Source organism: Diorhabda carinulata, chromosome 7 (assembly GCF_026250575.1).
Source record: "Diorhabda carinulata isolate Delta chromosome 7, icDioCari1.1, whole genome shotgun sequence".
Taxonomy (NCBI): Eukaryota; Metazoa; Arthropoda; class Insecta; order Coleoptera; family Chrysomelidae; genus Diorhabda; species Diorhabda carinulata.
The window spans coordinates 25,281,928-25,303,191 of NC_079466.1; the positions used below are offsets into that span (position 1 = coordinate 25,281,928).

At 31.2% G+C, this 21,264-nt stretch overlaps 1 protein-coding gene across 1 annotated transcript; it reads left to right on the forward strand.

Moving 5' to 3' along the window:
- The first annotated feature begins 1,279 nt into the window (after positions 1-1,279).
- LOC130896322 (profilin) lies at positions 1,280-15,684 on the forward strand. The gene is made up of 4 exons (XM_057804328.1): positions 1,280-1,587; positions 8,606-8,777; positions 11,637-11,736; positions 11,834-15,684. Exons 1-3 carry the CDS (start codon positions 1,477-1,479, stop codon positions 11,732-11,734), a joined length of 381 nt encoding a protein of 126 aa, XP_057660311.1. The 5' UTR covers positions 1,280-1,476; the 3' UTR covers positions 11,735-11,736; positions 11,834-15,684.
- The last annotated feature ends 5,580 nt before the right edge of the window (positions 15,685-21,264 follow it).

The following is a 21,264-nucleotide window of genomic DNA, read 5'->3' on the forward strand; positions in this document are numbered from 1 at the left end:
CCTCCGAATATCCAGCATCTTCATGGTCCTTCCTGTGATAACTTCTACTAGGTCGTCTCGATATCCTACCAAGGAAACACCATCCCTCAGGAAGTTTATGTTCCACGTATCAGTTTCCTGGACCGAACCTTGCGCTACTCTCGAAGTGATTTTTCTTTTGGTACCCTCCTGTTGGAGAGGTAATGAGTGTAACCATAATAAAGATTTCAATTTTACACCAACAACCGAAAAAAATATGGCAACGATGTATTTCAATAGATCGTTTTTGAGAATACAAGGTAAGTGCAGAGTTTTGATTATTTTATTCAAATTATATATAATCACGAGTCTTAAAGTAATAAAAACATAAAAGATTTCCTCGCAAGTAACTTATTCACTTCCCATCTTACGAATCCTAACCTAAAATTCATACCTTACAAATGATTTATTTCACTTTATAAGATGAATAAATTGTGAATTTGAACAAAATTACGAGAAACTGATCCAACGAGTTTAATTGGAGCAATATATCAACTCAAAATCTCATAAAAAGAAATGCCTAGTCGCTTTCTGTAATTTGTGACGTCATAAAATTGGATGGTTTGGGGTTGATGAAAGTAAACTATCATATTCCTTATGAAAAAATCCTTGGATTGGATTTAACCAACCACGATCTGAATGTTCGGAAACTATTCCGGATCATGTTCATTGCTGTTCGGAAACTAATCAGGATCACGTTCATTCTTGTTTTGCCCTCGTAGATTAGTAGGTAAATGCGATCAGCTGACGGGCTATTTCGTTTGATAATTGTTTTTAGGACTAATTTTTAATTCCTCTTATTTAATTGTCTATGATTAGTTCTCATGGGCAGTGTAAAAATCGTATGAATAGGTAGATAATAACAGCTCAAAACTATTTAATAAACATCTAGAATCCATTATCAAACTGATTAAATATTGAAAAATAACCCTGAAAAAAAGGAATATAATCAGAGATTTCCATAGATAAAGTTTCGTAATTTCAACTGAAAATTGGACTTGACGTTCGGAAACTGATAAAAATGTCATTCTGAGATGGTATTCTCAATCAGCTGATTGAAGTTCACTTAGAATCGAATACGACTAGATTCGTAATTACTTTCGAAATCATTTGTGTCCAATAAATTCAAGTTAATGTCATTTTCATCCATTTAATATTCGTTTATTAAATATTTCACAACTATTCAAATTCATACGATACTTTATTATCTTTAAATTAAATTGATGAGTGTATTCGATTATTATATCTAGTTCTGTGTCGGAAAATTAGTTGGTAGAAGTGATATTGTGAAAGCGCAGACGTACTTGTCATTTTAAGCTTCCGCTGCTACTACAATCTTCCTTGGCAGACAAAAGTATTCGGCTTCAGTTCCTCGTAGGACAAGTGCTGTATTGGTAGCAAATTTTTTTTAGTGAGTAGATTCGTGTGTGAAGTGATTTTTTTTATTAGATAACTAACATGAGCTGGCAGGATTACGTAGACAAACAGCTCTTGGCTTCAAAATGCGTTACGAAAGCCGCAATCGCTGGGCACGACGGTAATGTTTGGGCCAAATCGGATAATTTCGAAGTAAGTGACTCACTTTTTTTCCTATCAATATCGATTTATCATTACATGTACTTATTTTTTTTTATTATAATAACATTTTTGTATTCTTTGCAAACAAAAGAAAGTAAGGGCTTGGCCGGGTTCCATTCTGTTACTTTTACAATTAAATTTGTATTAAATCACCATAATTACTTAATATAATGAATTGTACACAAAATTAAAACTGTAAATATATAGTTTTTGTCGTATTCAACAAAATTCTGTTGTAATTTGAGTTAGTCGCCGGTTCTATAACAAGATGGCCGTCTCGCGAATACGACGTGTGTGGAATATGAAATGTTCCTATACCTACAACAAATAAAAGATTTGCCGTTTGTATCTCGAGATATTTATGCGACTACACGTTTTACTAATTTGAAATTTATATTCTAATTTCATTAGATTCAATTATAATTCATTATTACCTACCTTTCATTATAGTCTATTAGGTAAAGGTATATAATACTTGGATGACATTTTTTGTTGCCAAATATAGTTACAAACGATGTATATGAAAAATTAGCTATCGTTTTTACATTATGTAGGTACTCTACCAGGATACTCTGGTATTTTCACGTAGGTAGTTTGTCTAACTAACGGAATGTTTGGAACCAGTTTTATAACTTGAATAAATGGCATCTAATAAAATCCGATGTCGATGCATTTTTTTTAATTCAATTTACCGCCTGTACGACATTCTCAGTATTTTTTATTTCTATTAAATCTCGTTGTAAAATTAGTTGGTGCAGGATAATTTTTTTTGTGAGATCCGCCCTTTCACTTGACGTATGGAAACGTCAAAATCATGAGGGGTACAAAAAAGTCCTTCAACTTGGAGTGTGCTGCCGTGTTATTGATCGGTTGTTGCTGGTCAATGAGCTCTGGTAGCAGCCTTAACCTTCGTTATCAGTCTAGTTTTTTTTTTTATTAATTTTATGCCGATTTTAATCATAAACATATTTATGCATTGGTAGAAAAGACACGAATTGTTTGTGAAAAAATTAATGGAATTTTTACTGTTACAAATATGAAAAATTTGTATTCATTGTTTGATTAAGTTAATTATAGACAAAGTTGTTTATAGTTACCGATTTATGGAGATACAGGGCGGTCAATCTAAATTAATTTATTATATAAATGTGACGAATTTTAATTTTATATTAATTGAGCTGCAAAGAAAATTTCAGATCTCGAACGAAATATAATTATTTGTTCGCAATGATCTAATCATAAAGTATGACTCATACTTTAAGTGGTTGATTAGTAATGTTTACAAGAAAAATGATATAAATTTATTGGTTTATTTTCTTTAGGAAAACGAGTGGCTTATACAGAGAGAACGTCTTTTTATAATGCTGTCACCGTTTATCAGAAACAATTTTAGATAACATACATAGTATATTCCATATTTGCTTCATTTTATCGTTTTCTATTGAACAATAAAAGTTTATGTAGTGAGAAATTCCATTCGGATATAATTCTATTTGTGGTATTTAATTGCAAATTTTAAAAATGCTTTCGATTGTAATCCATACACAGTATTATGATCATTTAGGTACATAAATTTTACCAACAATCGAAAAATCGACGGTTACACAACGTTGCCAAGTTTAATATTATTTCACAGCATATTGATTAATAATTTCAATTGAATTGAATAAAATTATTCTTATACAGTCGAAGATTTATTACGGGAACGAATTTTCAAAAAATAGTTCCGTTTTCCGAGACTGTTAGATCATAATAGAAGTTGTAGTATCACAGAAATTTGTCGAGGTCGAAAAATTTTTTGTATTAACAACTTCTACAACATTTTTTTTTTTTTTTTTTTTGAATTTTTATAGTCCGTTCATTCTAAAACGGTAACCCTTTAGTAATATAGAGTCTAGTCACTACGAAAGATCGTTGTCGTTGCAAATGGTTTCCTAACCTCAACAAATCTAGCGGAAATGAATTTAATGTTGATGAAAATAGTTTTCAATATCAAACAACAAATAATTTTACGAATCGTTTTAGTTATATTACGATTAAGTGGTTTCTGACGATGCAAAATATTTTTGATTGCTCAAATAAGATTCCTAACGAATTAAATGAAAACTTGAGACTTTTTTTTCAACACCTTGTAGTATTTAGCGCATATAATAAATCATTTTACTCTAGACGTGTTTATTTTTAACCAGTTTCGTACTAAACTGTTTTTGATTGAAGGGAAGTTTTTTTTTTAATGGAATTATGGAAATTACGTACTCGAAATCGTTCTACATAAAAATGTCAGTGGGAAAATTAGTTTCGGTGTCTTGTAAGTTTTTTGTATCATAAAATAATGTGTTATGTATGGGTTTGGAAAGACGTACGTTTATGATACTATAAAAATGCTATTTCAACCGTCTCCTATTAACAAAATCTACTGTATACGTTATGGACCATAAAAATAATGCAACAACAACAATATTTATGCCGTAAGAAATTGCTCATAAATTTTGTAATAATACTAGTAACATAATGATGTAGGTATACGAATTACTGAGAAAATATTTCTTTTTATTTCGATATAACGCCGTCTAGCGATGGTTGCGAAACAAGCACTACTTTAGCGCACTTCACTAATTTATTGTAAATGCGATTTTTCAATTTTAAAAACTCTCGTTTCACTCATATCGTATATCAAATGAAACGGTTCGAGTTACTGAACGTTCTTAGGCTAGAACGAACAACATAACCTCAATTAGAACTTGAAAAAACATTTGAAATGAACTTGTGACTTTGAATGTTTGATAACGAATCTAGGCAATCAAAATCTGTCAATATTTCAGTTGAATAATATACAAGGTGCGCTATTAAAATGAGAATGTTGAAATTGTTTGGTTGTTCCACACTGTATATAACATTGGATATCTTATATATAGAATATAGTGCGATTTCTTTAATTTTTTTTTAGTTTTATGGTTACAAAATCCTTTTTTTTTGTAAATAAATTTCGCAGGATATAATATTAACAACATGATATATTGGCCATCTTGAAAATTGGCAGACCGAACTGATTTACGACCGATCTCACAACTCGAACCCGTAGCTCAGTAATTTTATGTTTGACTTCGAAATCAATCATAAAAATCCTACGCGCGGCCGACCTAAATTAGCTACACTTTGAAAATCGTTAAATGATTATTGTAATACCGATGAGGATGCGATAATTTCATAAATTCGTACCATTATCCTTTCAGGATCGACAGGCCGAACGTTTTGGAAAATTAGGGCTCAGATTCTAGCCAAAAATTTGATAAACTTGGTGTTGATGAGCCAGTAGGTCTCGCAAAAACTGCTCTAGACGGAATGAGTCAATTCCGGATCGCCTATAAGTCGAACTGCTCTATTATAGAGCCGAGCGTCTTGAGGAAGATCGACAAAATGAATAAAAAACGGTAGAAAATAGAATAAAAGACACGGAATAGGAAATAATAGAAAATGTTGTGGAAAGGGGAGATTCAAATTCAAAATGTCTTACGCCTGAAACAGTAGAAAGGCTTCGGGATTGAGTATAGAGCATAATAGGAGATTTTTCGTATTGGAAACATTTTCTATCAAAAATCTAATTCTAAAATAATTTTCTCTCTATAAATATTTAATTTAGATAAATAGCCGTTTAAGATATTTTGTTTTTTTTTTTATAATATGACCGTGCACAGCTGTCGCGGAGTTTCATTTGTTAACCAGATGTGATTTGACATAGTACACCATGTTTGAAATAAAAAGTTAACGACAAATATGGAAAAATACGGGCGAGAGCTGTTCCGAACATTATTTTATACGCCGTGTGTCACGAGTGGAAAGAAAATGACATCAGGATTTTATTTTCGTATATATAAATGTTTGTCGAACAAACGTTATACAGTTTGTCCACGTAATTTGTCGACATATGGGACATAACTTTATAATTATTAATTTTACGAAAAAAAGTTATTCTTTATAAAAAGTTGTGCGTGGTTCGAAACCTAAAATTCGATCATCGGATGTTGAATTTTTTCAGTCGTATACGAGGTTTGTCGAAAAATGTGATTTTTGATTTATAGTAAAGTACTTTTTTCATCGAAAAGATGTAAATATGTACGAATTTATACGTGACTGGCAACTTCAACTTAGTCTTCTTTTGTACTGAAACGTGAATCTTTCAACTGTTTTTACTATCAAAACTGACGGGTGATTTCGGTCGAGTAGCGATGTATTCATAAATACAGATCCACCCTCGTATATTAGGTTGAGTATTCAACTGCAATTTAGTGAATTTAATCAGCACTTCAAATTATATATTATCTCATTTTATATAAGAAAATCTATTAATCTAATCGACTGGTATATACAGTTTGTCCACGTAATTTGTCGACATGTGGGACATAACTTTTTTATTATTAATTTTACGAAAAAAAGTTATTCTTTATAAAAAGTTGTGCGTGGTTCGAAACCTAAAATTCGATCATCGGATGTTGAATTTTTTCAGTCGTATACGAGGTTTGTCGAAAAATGTGATTTTTGATTTAGAGTAAAGTACTTTTTTCATCGAAAAGATGTAAATATGTACGAATTTATACGTGACTGGCAACTTCAACTTAGTCTTCTTTTGTACTGAAACGTGAATCTTTCAACTGTTTTTACTATCAAAACTGACGGGTGATTTCGGTCGAGTAGCGATGTATTCATAAATACAGATCCACCCTCGTATATTAGGTTGAGTATTCAACTGCAATTTAGTGAATTTAATCAGCACTTCAAATTATATATTATCTCATTTTATATAAGAAAATCTATTAATCTAATCGACTGGTATATACAGTTTGTCCACGTAATTTGTCTGCATATGGAACATAACTTTTTTATTATTAATTTTACGAAAAAAAGTTATTCTTTATAAAAAGTTGTGCGTGGTTCGAAACCTAAAATTCGATCATCGGATGTTGAATTTTTTCAGTCGTATACGAGGTTTGTCGAAAAATGTGATTTTTGTTCTAAAGTGCCTTTCTTTTTGACAATATCGAAAAATGTTTAGAATTGAAAATAGCTTTCAAATTGTTTATTTGCATTAAAAAAATATTTTTTTCTACTTTTTTTTGCGATTACTTTGTAAATTTAAGTTTGCACATTAATGCATCGCATTTTTTAATTATAAATTTGATTAAACTATTCTAAATAAACTTTTAAAAACAATTATCATCCAGTGAATCCTAGATTAATTATGCATTAATGTGCAAACTAAAATTTCCAACGTAATCGCAAATAAAAATTTAGAAAAAAATAGTTTTTTTGATGTAAATAAACAATTTGAAAGCTATTTTCAATTCTAAACTTTTCTTTATAACAATTTATAAGTATACGACTGAAAAAATTCAACATCTGATGATCGAATTTTAATTTTTGGACCATGCAGAACTTTTTACGTCGCGTATTTATTAACCCGACCTCGTAATATATAATTAATTAACGCGCGCGTTTTAAGTGAAATTTTGAGTTTTGATTTTTTTTTGTGACTTGTAGTAAATCGTTCTCGAAACGTTTTTTTCTTTTTGGACATTTTAGATTTTGGACCACGAAGAACTTTTTACGTCGCGTATTTATTGACCCGACCTCGTAATATATAATTAATTAACGCGCGCGTTTTAAGTGAAATTTTGAGTTTTGATTTTTTTTGTGACTTGTAGTGAATCGTTCTCGAAACGTTTTTTTTTTATTTTAAAAATTATTTTCGGACGCCCAGTTATCCGTTTGTTTCATTTTTTTCTTATTCGTCATACAACTCTGTGCGTGATACATTTCGCAAGAATGCATTATTGACAATATCAATGTCGTTTAATAATCTTGACCCATTATTATTGTAAGTAAAAAATAATCTATTTTGAAGTCTCTCTCTTTTTTTTTCTTTTTCTTTTTATGCGGGTACGTCTAAACGAAACAAAGAACGTTCTGAACTTTCAAAGGTCACGCGATTCAGTTGACCTTTCGAATGATTGAATCAACGACTGGTAAAAGCGTTTATGGAGTATGTATTGAAAAAAATTTTATTTACAGTCAGGTTTAATTTAATTCGTTGAAATCGTGATTTTTTTTTTTTTTCACTAGGTATACAATGGAATATTTTGTAACTATTTTTTAGTGATATTTCAATCGCAATCCGGATAGTTGACATTAGGGCTGGGCAATTATCAAAAAATATAATCGATTAATCGAAATCGATCACCCGATTAATCGATTATTTTGCCCGCCCCTAATTGACATATTTTAAGGTCTTAAAGTATGAGAATCGATTTAAATTTTTTAATTATAGACCAAAATCGATAATTTTTGAATAGGGGGAGAATTGAAAAAAGTCAAATGGCGAAGTTGTTGCATAACCTCAAAATTTTTTTTTCTCGAAATTTGGTGATTTTGGTTATTTTAACAAAACAATTATTTCTGAAATGAATAAATTCGATCAAACGGAAAAATTTTAATAATTATTTTTTCCACAGTTAAAACTAAGATTGAAATTATTCGAAAAATACTTTTTGAATAATCAAATTTACGAAACTCAAATTTGGATATCGTTTAATTGGAAAAAGAATCCAATTATTAGAATTTACCTTAATTGTAAAGAAACACGAAAATTATTTAATTTTTATATACGAGGATAGTCGCAAAAGTACCGAAACGTTTCTTTTTGATAACGTTGTTAATAAATTTGTAAAAATATTGGTCATACTTTTATTTGAAAGACCCCGACCCGCTAAATATCAAAGCTGAACTAGATTTCACTCTGCTGTGGTATAAAAAAAGCCTCAGGGAGGTTCACGTTGAGAGTTACATTACGAGGTGGAGTCCAGAACGAAGAGAAGTGTCTGGAATCGCACATAATGGAACGTGCTGCAAGACAAATTCCGATCCAAACGGATCCAAGACCGAGCGAAATGGTTTAGATTAAGTCGCAGATATGTATACAATTGGAATAAACGAATGATTTTCTCGTTGTTTCCAGGTTACTAAAGAAGAACTAGCGAAATTAGTTCAAGGTTTCGAAAAACAAGACATTCTCACATCCTCAGGTGTAACTTTAGCCGGTAACAGATACATATACCTTTCCGGTACAGACCGTGTCATTAGGGCGAAATTGGGAAAAGTCGGTGTACATTGCATGAAAACGACACAAGGTACGTAGATTTTATTTTTACCTTTTAACCATATTTTTGCTATTGGAAGTGCCCAATTTTGAGCAGAAAGAAGAAAATTAAAGCTAAATTTCCACTATTTTCGGTGAAGGTATTGAACGAATTGGTTTGGGAAACGCCGGAATACCCTTCTTATAGTCCGGATTTGTCGCCGCGCGACTATTTATTCGGTACGCCGAAACTACGATTTGCGTTTGAATCTTTCGTGCGATATAATTCGTACCGCCCTCGTAGTATTGGCGAGTGCATGAAAAAAGATAAAAGTGAGTTTAGAAATTGAAATATGCCGGTGAGTATGTCGACACATATGTGTATTAAAAATACGCGCGACGCATACCGATAGACATTCCAATAGCCTGACATTCTATACCTGCCGACGAAATTTCTCGAAAAAAAAAAAAAAAAAAATAACTCGCGAGGTGTTGTTGGTGAAACGTGACGCGCCCTATTTTTGGTCAACGACCAAACTAGTTTTTGTTGAATTTCCGATCTTTAAATAATTCAAAGTATGCAATTTCGGTTTTTTAATAAATAATATTTAATTTAATCGCGTAAAAATTTTACTATACCGTGTGATCACGTTTTATTCTTGGAAACCTCGATAGTCCGAAGTACTAGGTCGATCAGACGCTTTGTCTTGAACCCTTTGGTGTCGTTAGGTAGGTTTTGGGGGTTTAACGACACTCACAGATAACGTGGTCTGCAGTTTCGTCTTCTATCATGCACCAGCGGCGCTCCGGATCATTCTCGATGCCCATGGAGTGAAGGTGACGTCTTGGATGGCAGTATCCGGTCAGAAGTTGGGTCGCTAGTCAGATTTCGCGCCTGTGGACCTTCGTTTGTCTTATCCCGTGTTCGCTTTTGAAGATGATGCCATTAGCGACTGTTTGCGGATGCATTTGTAGCTTTTGCAATGGTTCTGGATGATGTTCATCCATTCAACCGGAAATTAGCTCGTCGCCCATTCTCCAAATGTTGTGGAGACGTTGTGGAAGATCGTGTGGCTTCAATTTTTGCACCAGCCGCCGTGTCTTATAAGGTTTTAAATCCAAATTTTCCACGTAGTGGAGTAAAAGATGCTCAATTGATGCGAATCGACATTTCACGGTCGTGGCAGATGCGGCCGTAATATTTTCTTCGGTCCTCACTGTATGTTTTTGTGTTAGTTGGTGGTTTTTAATGTCCAATAGTGTAAACTGGGTTCAAAATTTAGTCACAAGCTTCCGAATAGTTCCCTTAGCGGGCCGACCAAACTGTTCAATTCAATTTTCATCGATATCCATTGATTTTCATCGATTTTCGTTACTTTCCACTTGATTATCTTTGGTTTTTATTGGAATCTTTGAGTTTTACACTGAATTCAATTGATTTTTCTTCAGGTTTTCAACAATTTTCATCATTGTACTTTGATTTTTGACGGATTTCTTGAATTTTCCTCGATTCAAATTGACTTTTCTTCTGGTTTCATCCATTTTCATCAATATCCATTGATTTTTGACGAATTTCTTGAGTTTTCCGTGATACAAATCGACTTTTCTTTTGGTTTTCATTAATTTTCATCGATATCCATTGATTTTCATCGATTTTCATTACTTTCCACTTGATTATCTTTGGTTTTTATTGGCATCCTTGAGTTTTCCTCGATTTACACTTGATTCGATTAATTTTTCTTTAGGTTTTTTATCAATTCTCATCATTGTTTTTTGATTTTTTAATGGATTTATTGAGTTTTCCGCGATTCAAATTGACTTTTCTTCGGGTTTTCATCCATTTTCACTATTGTTCTTCGATTTTTGTCGGATTTCTTGAGTTTTCCGCGATTCAAATTGACTTTTCTTCGGGTTTTCATCCATTTTCACTATTGTTCTTCGATTTTTGACGGATTTCTTGAGTTTCCGCGATTCAAATTGACTTTTCTTCGGGTTTTCATCCATTTTCACTATTGTTCTTCGATTTTTGACGGATTTCTTGAGTTTTCCGCGATTCAAATTGACTTTTCTTCGGGTTTTCATCCATTTTCACTATTGTTGTTTGATTTTTGACGGATTTCTTGAGTTTTTCGCGATTCAAATTGACTTTTCTTCGGGTTTTCATCCATTTTCACTATTGTTCTTCGATTTTTGACGGATTTCTTGAGTTTTCCGCGATTTGAATTGACTTTTCTTCATATTTTGATCATTTTTCATCAATTTCCATTGACCTTTGACGAATTTCTTGAGTTTTCCGCGATTTTTGATGGTAAAATTCAATAATTTGCAAGCGTTGTTCGTCCGTACGTCGATTCATGATTAAATTATAGACTAAACTGAACAGTTTATATGTATTATTATAAACAAGGGTTTGAACCGAACCCGAACCGGAACGAAACAGATTGCGCGAACCGGTTTTTGAATCCAGGATCGGCCCTATCTATATAATTATATATACGCGTTCCGGTAAAAAAAAATTAGCACAACACCACTGCCAACACCCCCTCGTATAATATTTATGAAAAAAATTTTTTTTGACGTAAAAGATCTCTCGGAAAGTTTAATATTTCGTAGTTTCTTGTACAATTTACTAAATATACTTTTCTTAGTGTATCTTATTGACCTCTTTATACTTAGTAACTATTTTTAGAAAATTGTAAATTCGAAACACCCTATATATTTCAATTGACCGATGATTGTTCGTATTAATACGGCGTAAAGATTTTCTTTTACTTAACATCAAAATTTAAGTATTTTCGAAGAAAGGTTTTATTAGACAGGGTCGGCTCCAGTACGTAATTCATTTTTTTTTTTTTTATATATTTTATATATTGTTCGAAATCGGATCAATTTTTTTATCGATTTGTTCCAGCCGTTGTAGTATCCCTTTACGAAGATCCAATTCAACCTCAACAAGCAGCGTCGGTGGTAGAAAAGCTAGGTGAATACTTAATTACCTGCGGTTTCTAGATGTAAGTAAAATACATCATTCGGCAATCGTAAAAATTTGAAAAAAATTATCGATTTTCGTGAATTAATTGACGGTTGAATTTTTGTTTTGTTTTGCAGATAGTGCGTGCCGCTGTAAGCAGCCATGCCGCGCGGCGAAAATTTATTAATTATTAAATTTGTATTTTTTTCAAAACAACAGCGAACCGGCAATGCGTATACCGAGCGCATCATCATAAATACACGAAAAAAAAATGAAAAAAAAAAATAAAAAATCATCAAAATCGGGAAATTTTTCCTATTTTATATAAACATAAATAGTATAAATATTATATATTATTATCGGTTTTTTTTTTGTTCATAGTCGCGTCTATCGGAATTATAGGTTACGCTACGAGGGGCGTAAAAAATAAATTTAAAACTGGTAAAAAGTTTTATGTATTGTACATACCTCGTAGCGTAATCTTTTAACGATTGCCGATCGTAATTTTCGACTGTGGTCTCAATTTTCATTGTTTTTTTCTTTCTCTTTAAAAGAGTTTCGAAAAATTTGGAAAACGTTTTCGAAACACTTTTTATTTTTTTTTTTTTTTTTAAATATGAAGCATTTCTTTTTGTTAGCTTTTTCTCGTACCATTGCTATAAATATCTAGAAACATTTGATACTGAAGAACTTACAGTTTAGGATTTTTTAATAAAAAAAATCTCTAGTCCTGCCGTTTCTATTTTTTTATTTTCGATCCCCTCAACTCCCCTCCCCCCCCACTTTTTTCCCCAGCGCTTTTATAATAGTGCCGAACGATTTGAAGAAAAAGAAGAAGAAAAAAAAAACGGTTAACGGATTTATCAGAAAAGAAGATTTAGTAAAATAATAATAATCGAAGCACAAATTATTATTATTATGAACGACGAATTTTATTATCAGCTTTTTCGGTTTGTAAAAAATTTGTTTGTTTCACGGTATAAAACTAACAAAACCGTTTTTTTTTTAATCGTGCAATCGAACAGGACTTCCAATTTAAAATTTATATTTAAAATTTATAAATAAAAAAAAATCTTCCCGAAATTATTTAGCATATATATCGTCGTCGTTCTGGTAGAAAAAAAAAACGACCTTAACCGGAACAACGACGGTTTACCGTTTCGGTGCGGTTCCGTTTAGTGTGCGCTAGCCTTTACGCAATGCTTTCGTCCAGTTTCACTATTGTTCTTTGATTTTTGATGGATTTCTTGAGTTTTCCGCGATTCAATTGACTTTTCTTCTGGTTTTCATCCGTTTTCACTATTGTTCTTTGATTTTTGACAGATTTCTTGAGTTTTCCGCGACTTGAATTGACTTTTCTGTTGGTTTTCATCCATTTTCACTATTGTTTGATTTTTGACGGATTTCTTGAGTTTCCGCGATTCAAATTGATTTTTCTTCAGGTTTTGATTAATTTTCATCAATATCCATTGATTTGTGACGGATTTCTTGAGTTTTCCGCGATTCAAATTGACTTTTCTGTTGGTTTTCATTAATTTTCGTCAATATCCTTTGATTTTTGACGGATTTCTTGAATTTTCCTCGATTTGAATTGATTTTTCTTCAGGTTTTGATTAATTTTCATCAATATCCATTGATTTGTGACAGATTTCTTGAGTTTTCCGCGATTCAAATTGACTTTTCTTCAGGTTTTCATCCATTTTCACTATTGTTCTTTGATTTTTGACGGATTTCTTGAGTTTTCCGCGATTCAAATTGACTTTTCTGTTGGTTTTCGTCAATATCCTTTGATTTTTGACGGATTTCTTGAATTTTCCTCGATTTGAATTGATTTTTCTTCAGGTTTTGATTAATTTTCATCAATATCCATTAATTTGTGACAGATTTCTTGAGTTTTCCGCGATTCAAATTGACTTTTCTTCAGGTTTTCATCCATTTTCACTATTGTTCTTTGATTTTTGACGAATTTCTTGAGTTTCCGCCATTCAAATTGACTTTTCTTCAGGTTTTCATCCATTTTCACTATTGTTCTTTGATTTTTTAATGGATTTATTGAGTTTTCCGCGATTCAAATTGACTTTTCTTCGGGTTTTCATCCATTTTCACTATTGTTCTTTGATTTTTGACAGATTTCTTGAGTTTTCGGCGATTTGAATTGACTTTTCTTCAGGTTTTCATCCATTTTCACTATTGTTCTTTGATTTTTGACGGATTTCTTGAGTTTTCCGCGATTCAAATTGACTTTTCTTCTGGTTTTCATCCATTTTCACTATTGTTCTTTGATTTTTGACAGATTTCTTGAGTTTTCGGCGATTTGAATTGACTTTTCTTCAGGTTTTCATCCATTTTCACTATTGTTCTTTGATTTTTTAATGGATTTATTGAGTTTTCCGCGAGTCAAATTGACTTTTCTTCAGGTTTTCATCCATTTTCACTATTGTTCTTTGATTTTTTAATGGATTTATTGAGTTTTCCGCGATTCAAATTGACTTTTCTTTTGGTTTTCATCCATTTTCACTATTGTTCTTTGATTTTTGACAGATTTCTTGAATTTTCCGCGATTCAAATTGACTTTTCTTTTGGTTTTCATCCATTTTCACTATTGTTCTTTGATTTTTGACGGATTTCTTGAGTTTTCCGCGATTCAAATTGACTTTTCTTCTGGTTTTCATCCATTTTCACTATTGTTCTTTGATTTTTGACAGATTTCTTGAGTTTTCCGCGATTCAAATTGACTTTTCTTCGGGTTTTCATCCATTTTCACTATTGTTCTTTGATTTTTGACAGATTTCTTGAGTTTTCGGCGATTTGAATTGACTTTTCTTCAGGTTTTCATCCATTTTCACTATTGTTCTTTGATTTTTGACGAATTTCTTGAATTTTCCGCGATTCAAATTGACTTTTCTTTTGGTTTTCATCCATTTTCACTATTGTTCTTTGATTTTTGACGGATTTATTGAGTTTTCCGCGATTCAAATTGACTTTTCTTCGGGTTTTCATCCATTTTCACTATTGTTCTTTGATTTTTGACAGATTTCTTGAGTTTTCGGCGATTTGAATTGACTTTTCTTCAGGTTTTCATCCATTTTCACTATTGTTCTTTGATTTTTGACGAATTTCTTGAATTTTCCGCGATTCAAATTGACTTTTCTTTTGGTTTTCATCCATTTTCACTATTGTTCTTTGATTTTTGACGGATTTCTTGAGTTTTCCGCGATTCAAATTGACTTTTCTTCTGGTTTTCATCCAGTTTCACTATTGTTCTTTGATTTTTTAATGGATTTATTGAGTTTTCCGCGATTCAAATTGACTTTTCTTTTGGTTTTCATCCATTTTCACTATTGTTCTTTGATTTTTGACAGATTTTTTGAGTTTTCCGCGATTCAAATTGACTTTTCCGGAACAACGACGATGTACGGTTTCGGTGCGGTTCCGTTTAGTGTGCGCTAGCCTTAACGCGCAACGCTTTCGTGTAGTGAAACAAACGAATTAGTATTACAATCTGCTTCTTTTTTATTTTTAGCTACGATTGGTGTGAGTTTAGTCGTTTCTTCTTATCCGAAATTCGCAGCACTAGTTTACAGGACACTTTTCTTTCTTTTTTTTTTTTTTTTGAAAAAATAAATTTTGTGATATTTTTTTTGCGTTAGTTTCTAGAATCGCCGGTAGATGTTTCTTGCACACCAATCAAATAAAAAGTTTTTTTGAAAAATATTACGATACGCGTTTTTTGATATATCGAAAAAAAAAAATGAAAAATGAAAAAGTTTTGTGTGGTCGTTATATTTTTCGAAATCACTTGAATTGAATATTGTAACGCGTATAATGCTCAGATGTTGTCTTTCGATATACGAGAGACGATTTATTTTTACCTCTTTGATTTAAAATAAAATCGAAAAGTAGCTTTGTAAAATTTCTGATATAATTCGCAAGGGATATTGTGTATCTAAATGATTGAAACATAATAAATTTGTATTATAAAATGCTTTTTCCGTTTGTTTTATTTCGCCCTATTTTCACCAAACCGAAAACCAAATCTGGAACGTAAGTACACGTAACCTCAAAAAGAAACCGTCAAACTTCATGTGGCAACTTTTTACACCCCCTTGTATGATTTTTTTGATAAAAAGTTTTTATTTTGACTGTTTTCATAGGAAATTTTTTCGAAAAAATTGACGTTTCGACTTATTCATGTCTTTTTCATAATTTTCATCGATATCCATTGATTTTTCTCAATTTTCATTACTTTCCACTTGATTATCTTTGGTTTTTATTGGCATCCTTGAGTTTTCCTCGATTTACACTGAATTCAATTGATTTTTATTCGGGTTTTCATCATTGTTCTTAAAATTTTTAATGGATTTCATGAGTTTTCCGCGACTTTTCTTCGGGTTTTCATCAATTTTCACCATTGTTCTTTGATTTTTAATATGTCATCGATTCTCAATAGTTTCCTTTCAATTATAATTAATTTTTATAGACATCCTTGAATTTTTCGCGATTTACATTGTTTTCCTTTGATTTTTCTTCATATTACCATTAATTTTCATTGATCTCTATCGATTTCCATTAGTTTCCACTCGATTTTCATTGGTTTCTGTTGGCATCCGTGAATTTTCCTCCATTTGCATTGCTTTCCTTTGATTTTTCCACAAGTTTCGTTCATTTTTTCTATATTTCCATTGATTTTCCTCGATTTTCATTAGTTTCCACTCGATTTTCATTGGTTTCTGTTGGCATCCGTGAATTTTCCTCCATTTGCATTGCTTTCCTTTGATTTTTCCACAAGTTTCGTTCATTTTTTTCTATATTTCCATCGATATCCATTGATTTTCCTCGATTTTCAATAGTTTCCACTTGATTTTCTTGGATTTCTATTGGCACCTTTGAGTTTTCCGCGATTTTCACCGCTTTCCTTTGATTTTTCCCAAGATTTCATTTCTTTTTTCTATATTTCCATCAATTTTTATCGATATCCAACGATTTTCAGTACTTTCCACTTGATTATTTTTGATTTTTATTGGCATCCTCGAGTTTTCCGCGATTTACACTGCATTCGATTGATTTTCCTTCGGGTTTTCATTCATTCTCATCAATATCCATTGATTTTTAAAGGATTTCTAGAGTTTTTCCGCGATTTAAATTGACTTTTCTTCAGATTTCCATCAATTTTCATCATTGTTCTTTAACTTTTATCATGTTTTCATCGACTTTCGATAGTTTCCATTCAATTATCATCGGTTTTTATTGCATTCAATTCACTTTTCTTTTTTTTCTATATTTCCATCGATATCCATGGATTTTCATCGCTTTTCATTAGTTTCAACTTAATTTTCATCAATACCCATTAATTTTCACTTAAATCTCGTTTTTTTTTCATTGGATTTCTCTTCATTTTTTATTAATACATTTCCTGTCGTTTCCATTGATTTTTCTTCATATTTCCATCAAACCTCATCAGTATCCATTGATCTTCATCGATTTTCATCAGTTTTCATTCAATTCTCGTTTTTTTCATTGGATTTCTCTTCGTTTCTCTTTTCCTGCTGTTTTCATCAATAGGTATAAATGAAAATTGATGAAAACGTGAGGAAAAATCGATGGATATTGGTAAAAAATTGTTGGAAAGCAAGGAAACTCACAGAAAAGTCAAGAAAGCCAAAAAAACCAGTCAGAACTAAGTGTAAAACAATGCGAAAATGCAAAACACTAAAAACCGAAGGAAAAACCAAGGAAAAGCGATAAAAACGAAGAACACTTAAGGAAGCTAATGGATATGGATGAAAATCTATGAAAACTTAAAGAAAAGTCGATAGATATAGTGATGAAAATTATGGAAAAAACTCAAGGGAGCCAACAGAAATTAATTGGAAATCAATGGATTTTTCTTCACGTTGTCATTAATTTTCTTCAATATCCATTCATTTTCATTAATTTCCATTTAATTCTCGTTGATTTCTGTTGAGTTTTGTGCGATTTTCATTGCCAGAAGACGTTGGCTTAAGGAGATATTTATAAATTTATATGACTCGAAAAATATATACAAAAGTGTTTAATCACCCATTAAAAACGAGATTAAAATGAAAAATATTCAATGTTGATGTATTGTCATAAAAAAATATTATTTCTTTCCGATAAACTCATCAACTGATACGTGAACACTGATGATGGCCAGTTCTAAGTAGTAAGTATAAAACATCATAAATTATAAATAAAAAGGTTATTTCATATCAAAATATCATGGTATTATGAGTCATATGTTGAAATAATACCTTGAAATACAGTGTTAATCTCGAGTGGAGATATTTATATGAATAATTACTCTCTGTAAGTGATTCACTGCTTTGATAATTGTTTAAATTGTCATTCGAGTGCATAAAAACACTTTCAACATATTTTATTCACGAAATAAAATAAATTTTATACAAGTACATCTTTACTTATTTCAGAGTAGATAAAATCTTTGTTTTGGAAAAAAAAATTATCAAAGATATTCGAAGTGTGAACTTTACTACGAGGTGCAATCGAAAAGAACAAAGATTAATATGTCTTACTAAATCAGTCTTGTCATTTAAACAAGCTTGACACGTTAATTTGACATTATGTCATTTATATTTATTAAAAAAATAGATATAAAACTTCCACATCAAAACCACGTAATAAATAAAATGGAAAAGTTTAACAATCAGCTGATTTTTCTGACGTTTAGTGGGTTGTTAAACCTAAAAGTAACTAGATTTCGCTCGTAGAAGTTAATTTCACAATCAGCTGATCTTACTGACGTTTAGTGGGCTGTTAAATATAAAAGTAACTAGATTTCTACCTAAAATTACATTCGTAGAAATTAATTTCATAATCAGCTGACTTTATTGACGTTTAGTGGATTGTTAAATCTAAAAGTAACTAGATTTCTCTCTAAAATTACATTCGTATAAGTTAATTTCACAATCAGCTGATCTCATTGACGTTTAGTGGGTTGTTGAACCTAAAAGTAACTAGATTTCTACCTAAAATTACTCTCGTAGAAGTTTTCTTCACAATCAGCTGATTTTACTGACGTTTGTGGATTGTTAAATCTGAAAGTAATTGGAATTCTTCCTAAAATTACACTAGTAAATAATACGCTTATTTACTGCGAGTTATAAATTGTAAAAATCGAAGAATGAAAGTAAAACATTCTATTGAGACTTATATATGTACAAGGTGTCTCGAAGGCTAATAATTGAAATATCTCAAAGGGTAAAAGGTAATCTGTTATATTGCTTAAAACTTATAATAATTAAACACGATTAGCTATCATTTATATAAATATTTAAAATGAAAACTTCGAGGAATTATAGAGATTCGACCAAACGGTTTACTCAAGTTCAATGGCAAACAAAATGGCGTCCGTAACGTTTTCACTAAATGGGCGTGGAACAATTGCACCTAACTAATTAACTTTTTCAATTATTGGAATGAATTTTTTAGTTTTTCAAAGTGAACAGAACGAAATGTACAATTAAAAAATTCAATAGTAGCGTCGTTCACTGATTCATACATATTTATACTTACTAAATAAATGATAATATACAGGGTAGTGCTTCTATTTAAAATCTTTTTGATCTGATATATTTAGAGCATCTGAATACAGGATTTTTTTTTCTAAATAATTTTTATTATACAGATTGGACTTTAACGACGGTTCGGTGTGGCTTAACCTCAATGACGCACGTATATTTATAAAGTTTATTTGCAATAACGAAAATGCAACAATAAAAAGACCATCGATTAGAGTTTTATCTGTGTGGCATACTAAACAATCGTTAGTGATCATCAGTAGAAAAACAATCGACGATTACAGAAATGGCTCCCGGAAACGCAAATGCGGTTAGTCACTCCACATCCCGTCTACAGTCTAAACGAAGGAAACGTGTTTACCATCCTATATCAGATTAAAACAAAATAATACATCATCGAGACGACGGTCACTATTAGATAGGTATTTCCGAAGATAATTTTTTTTTTGTTTAAAATACATACGACGATATTAAAATCGTTATAATATACAATGTGTTATATGTAAAATTAAATATACGATAAGTTTAAATATTTTTTTTTTCAAATTGACTCACTTAACGTCATTGAAACATTTTAAAACGTTTATCTGTTTATTTTTAATGATATTTTTCAATACGAGGATGGTTCTAAAAGTACCTGGCGTGACCTAGAGATGGCGGTAGGTTAGGTTCTAACTACGACATCTCTATTTCTAATTAGGAACCAAAAACATTCTGTGCAACAATTGAATTATTATAATTTTAATAAAAATGAAATTTTTTGGTAAAATTATTGAAAAAATGGCTGAATGTACTATTTTGAATCGAAATTTTTTAAACTAAGATGAAAACCCTCGAATTTTATTTCGAAATCCTTGGTATTTAAAAAAATTTTATAATTGTGGCAACGTAGGTTAACGTCCACGATATTAATCTCTAGAGCAACGTTGCCAGAGTTTATTTCCATTTTATTTTAACGGATTGACAAAAAAAACTTCGTCTCTCTCCAAACAGGAGCGGAGTAAGAGAAATTTTACGAAAAACTTTGGAATACGAACGAAATTTTTTAAATTAATATGAAAATCCTGGAATTTTATTTCGAAATCCTTGGTATTTAAAGAAATTTTATAATTGTGGCAACGTGGGTTAACGTCCACGATATTAATATCTACAGCAACGTTGCCAGAGTTTATTTCCATCTTATTTTAACGGATTGGCAACAAAAACTTCGTTTCTCTCCAAACAGAAGCGAAGTAAGAGAAATTTTACGAAAAACTTTGGAATGCGAACGAAATTTTTCAAATTAATATGAAAATCCTCGAATTTTATTTCGAAATCCTTTATATTTGAAGAAATTTTATAGTTGTGGCAACGTAGGTTAACGTCCACGATATTAATATCTACAGCAACGTTGCCAGAGTTTATTTCCATCTTATTTTAACGGATTGACAACAAAAACTTCGTTTCTCTCCAAACAGAAGCGAAGTAAGAGAAATTTTACGAAAAACTTTGGAATGCGAACGAAATTTTTCAAATTAATATGAAAATCCTCGAATTTTATTTCGAAATCCTTGGTATTTAAAGAAATTTTATAGTTGTGGCAACGTAGGTTAACGTCCACGATACTAATATCTACAGCAACGTTGCCAGAGTTTATTTCCATCTTATTTTAACGGATTGGCAACAAAAACTTCGTTTCTCTCCAAACAGAAGCGAAGTAAGAGAAATTTTACGAAAAACTTTGGAATGCGAACGAAATTTTTCAAATTAATATGAAAATCCTCGAATTTTATTTCGAAATCCTTGATATTTAAAGAAATTTTATAGTTGTGGCAACGTAGGTTAACGTCCACGATATTAATATCTACAGCAACGTTGCCAAAGTTTATTTCCATCTTATTTTAACGGATTTATAAAAAAAACTTCGTTTCTCTCCAAACAGGAGCGGAGTAAGAGAAATTTTACGAAAAACTTTGGAATACGAACGAAATTTTTTAAATTAATATGAAAATCCTCGAATTTTGTTTCGA

Coding starts and splice junctions, on each gene's coding strand:
- LOC130896322 (XM_057804328.1), top strand. CDS start 1,477: ATGAGCTGGCAGGATTACGTAGACAAACAGCTCTTGGCTTCAAAATGC. Junction 1,588..8,605: donor CCAAATCGGATAATTTCGAA/GTAAGTGACTCA, acceptor CGTTGTTTCCAG/GTTACTAAAGAAGAACTAGC. Junction 8,778..11,636: donor TTGCATGAAAACGACACAAG/GTACGTAGATTT, acceptor GATTTGTTCCAG/CCGTTGTAGTATCCCTTTAC.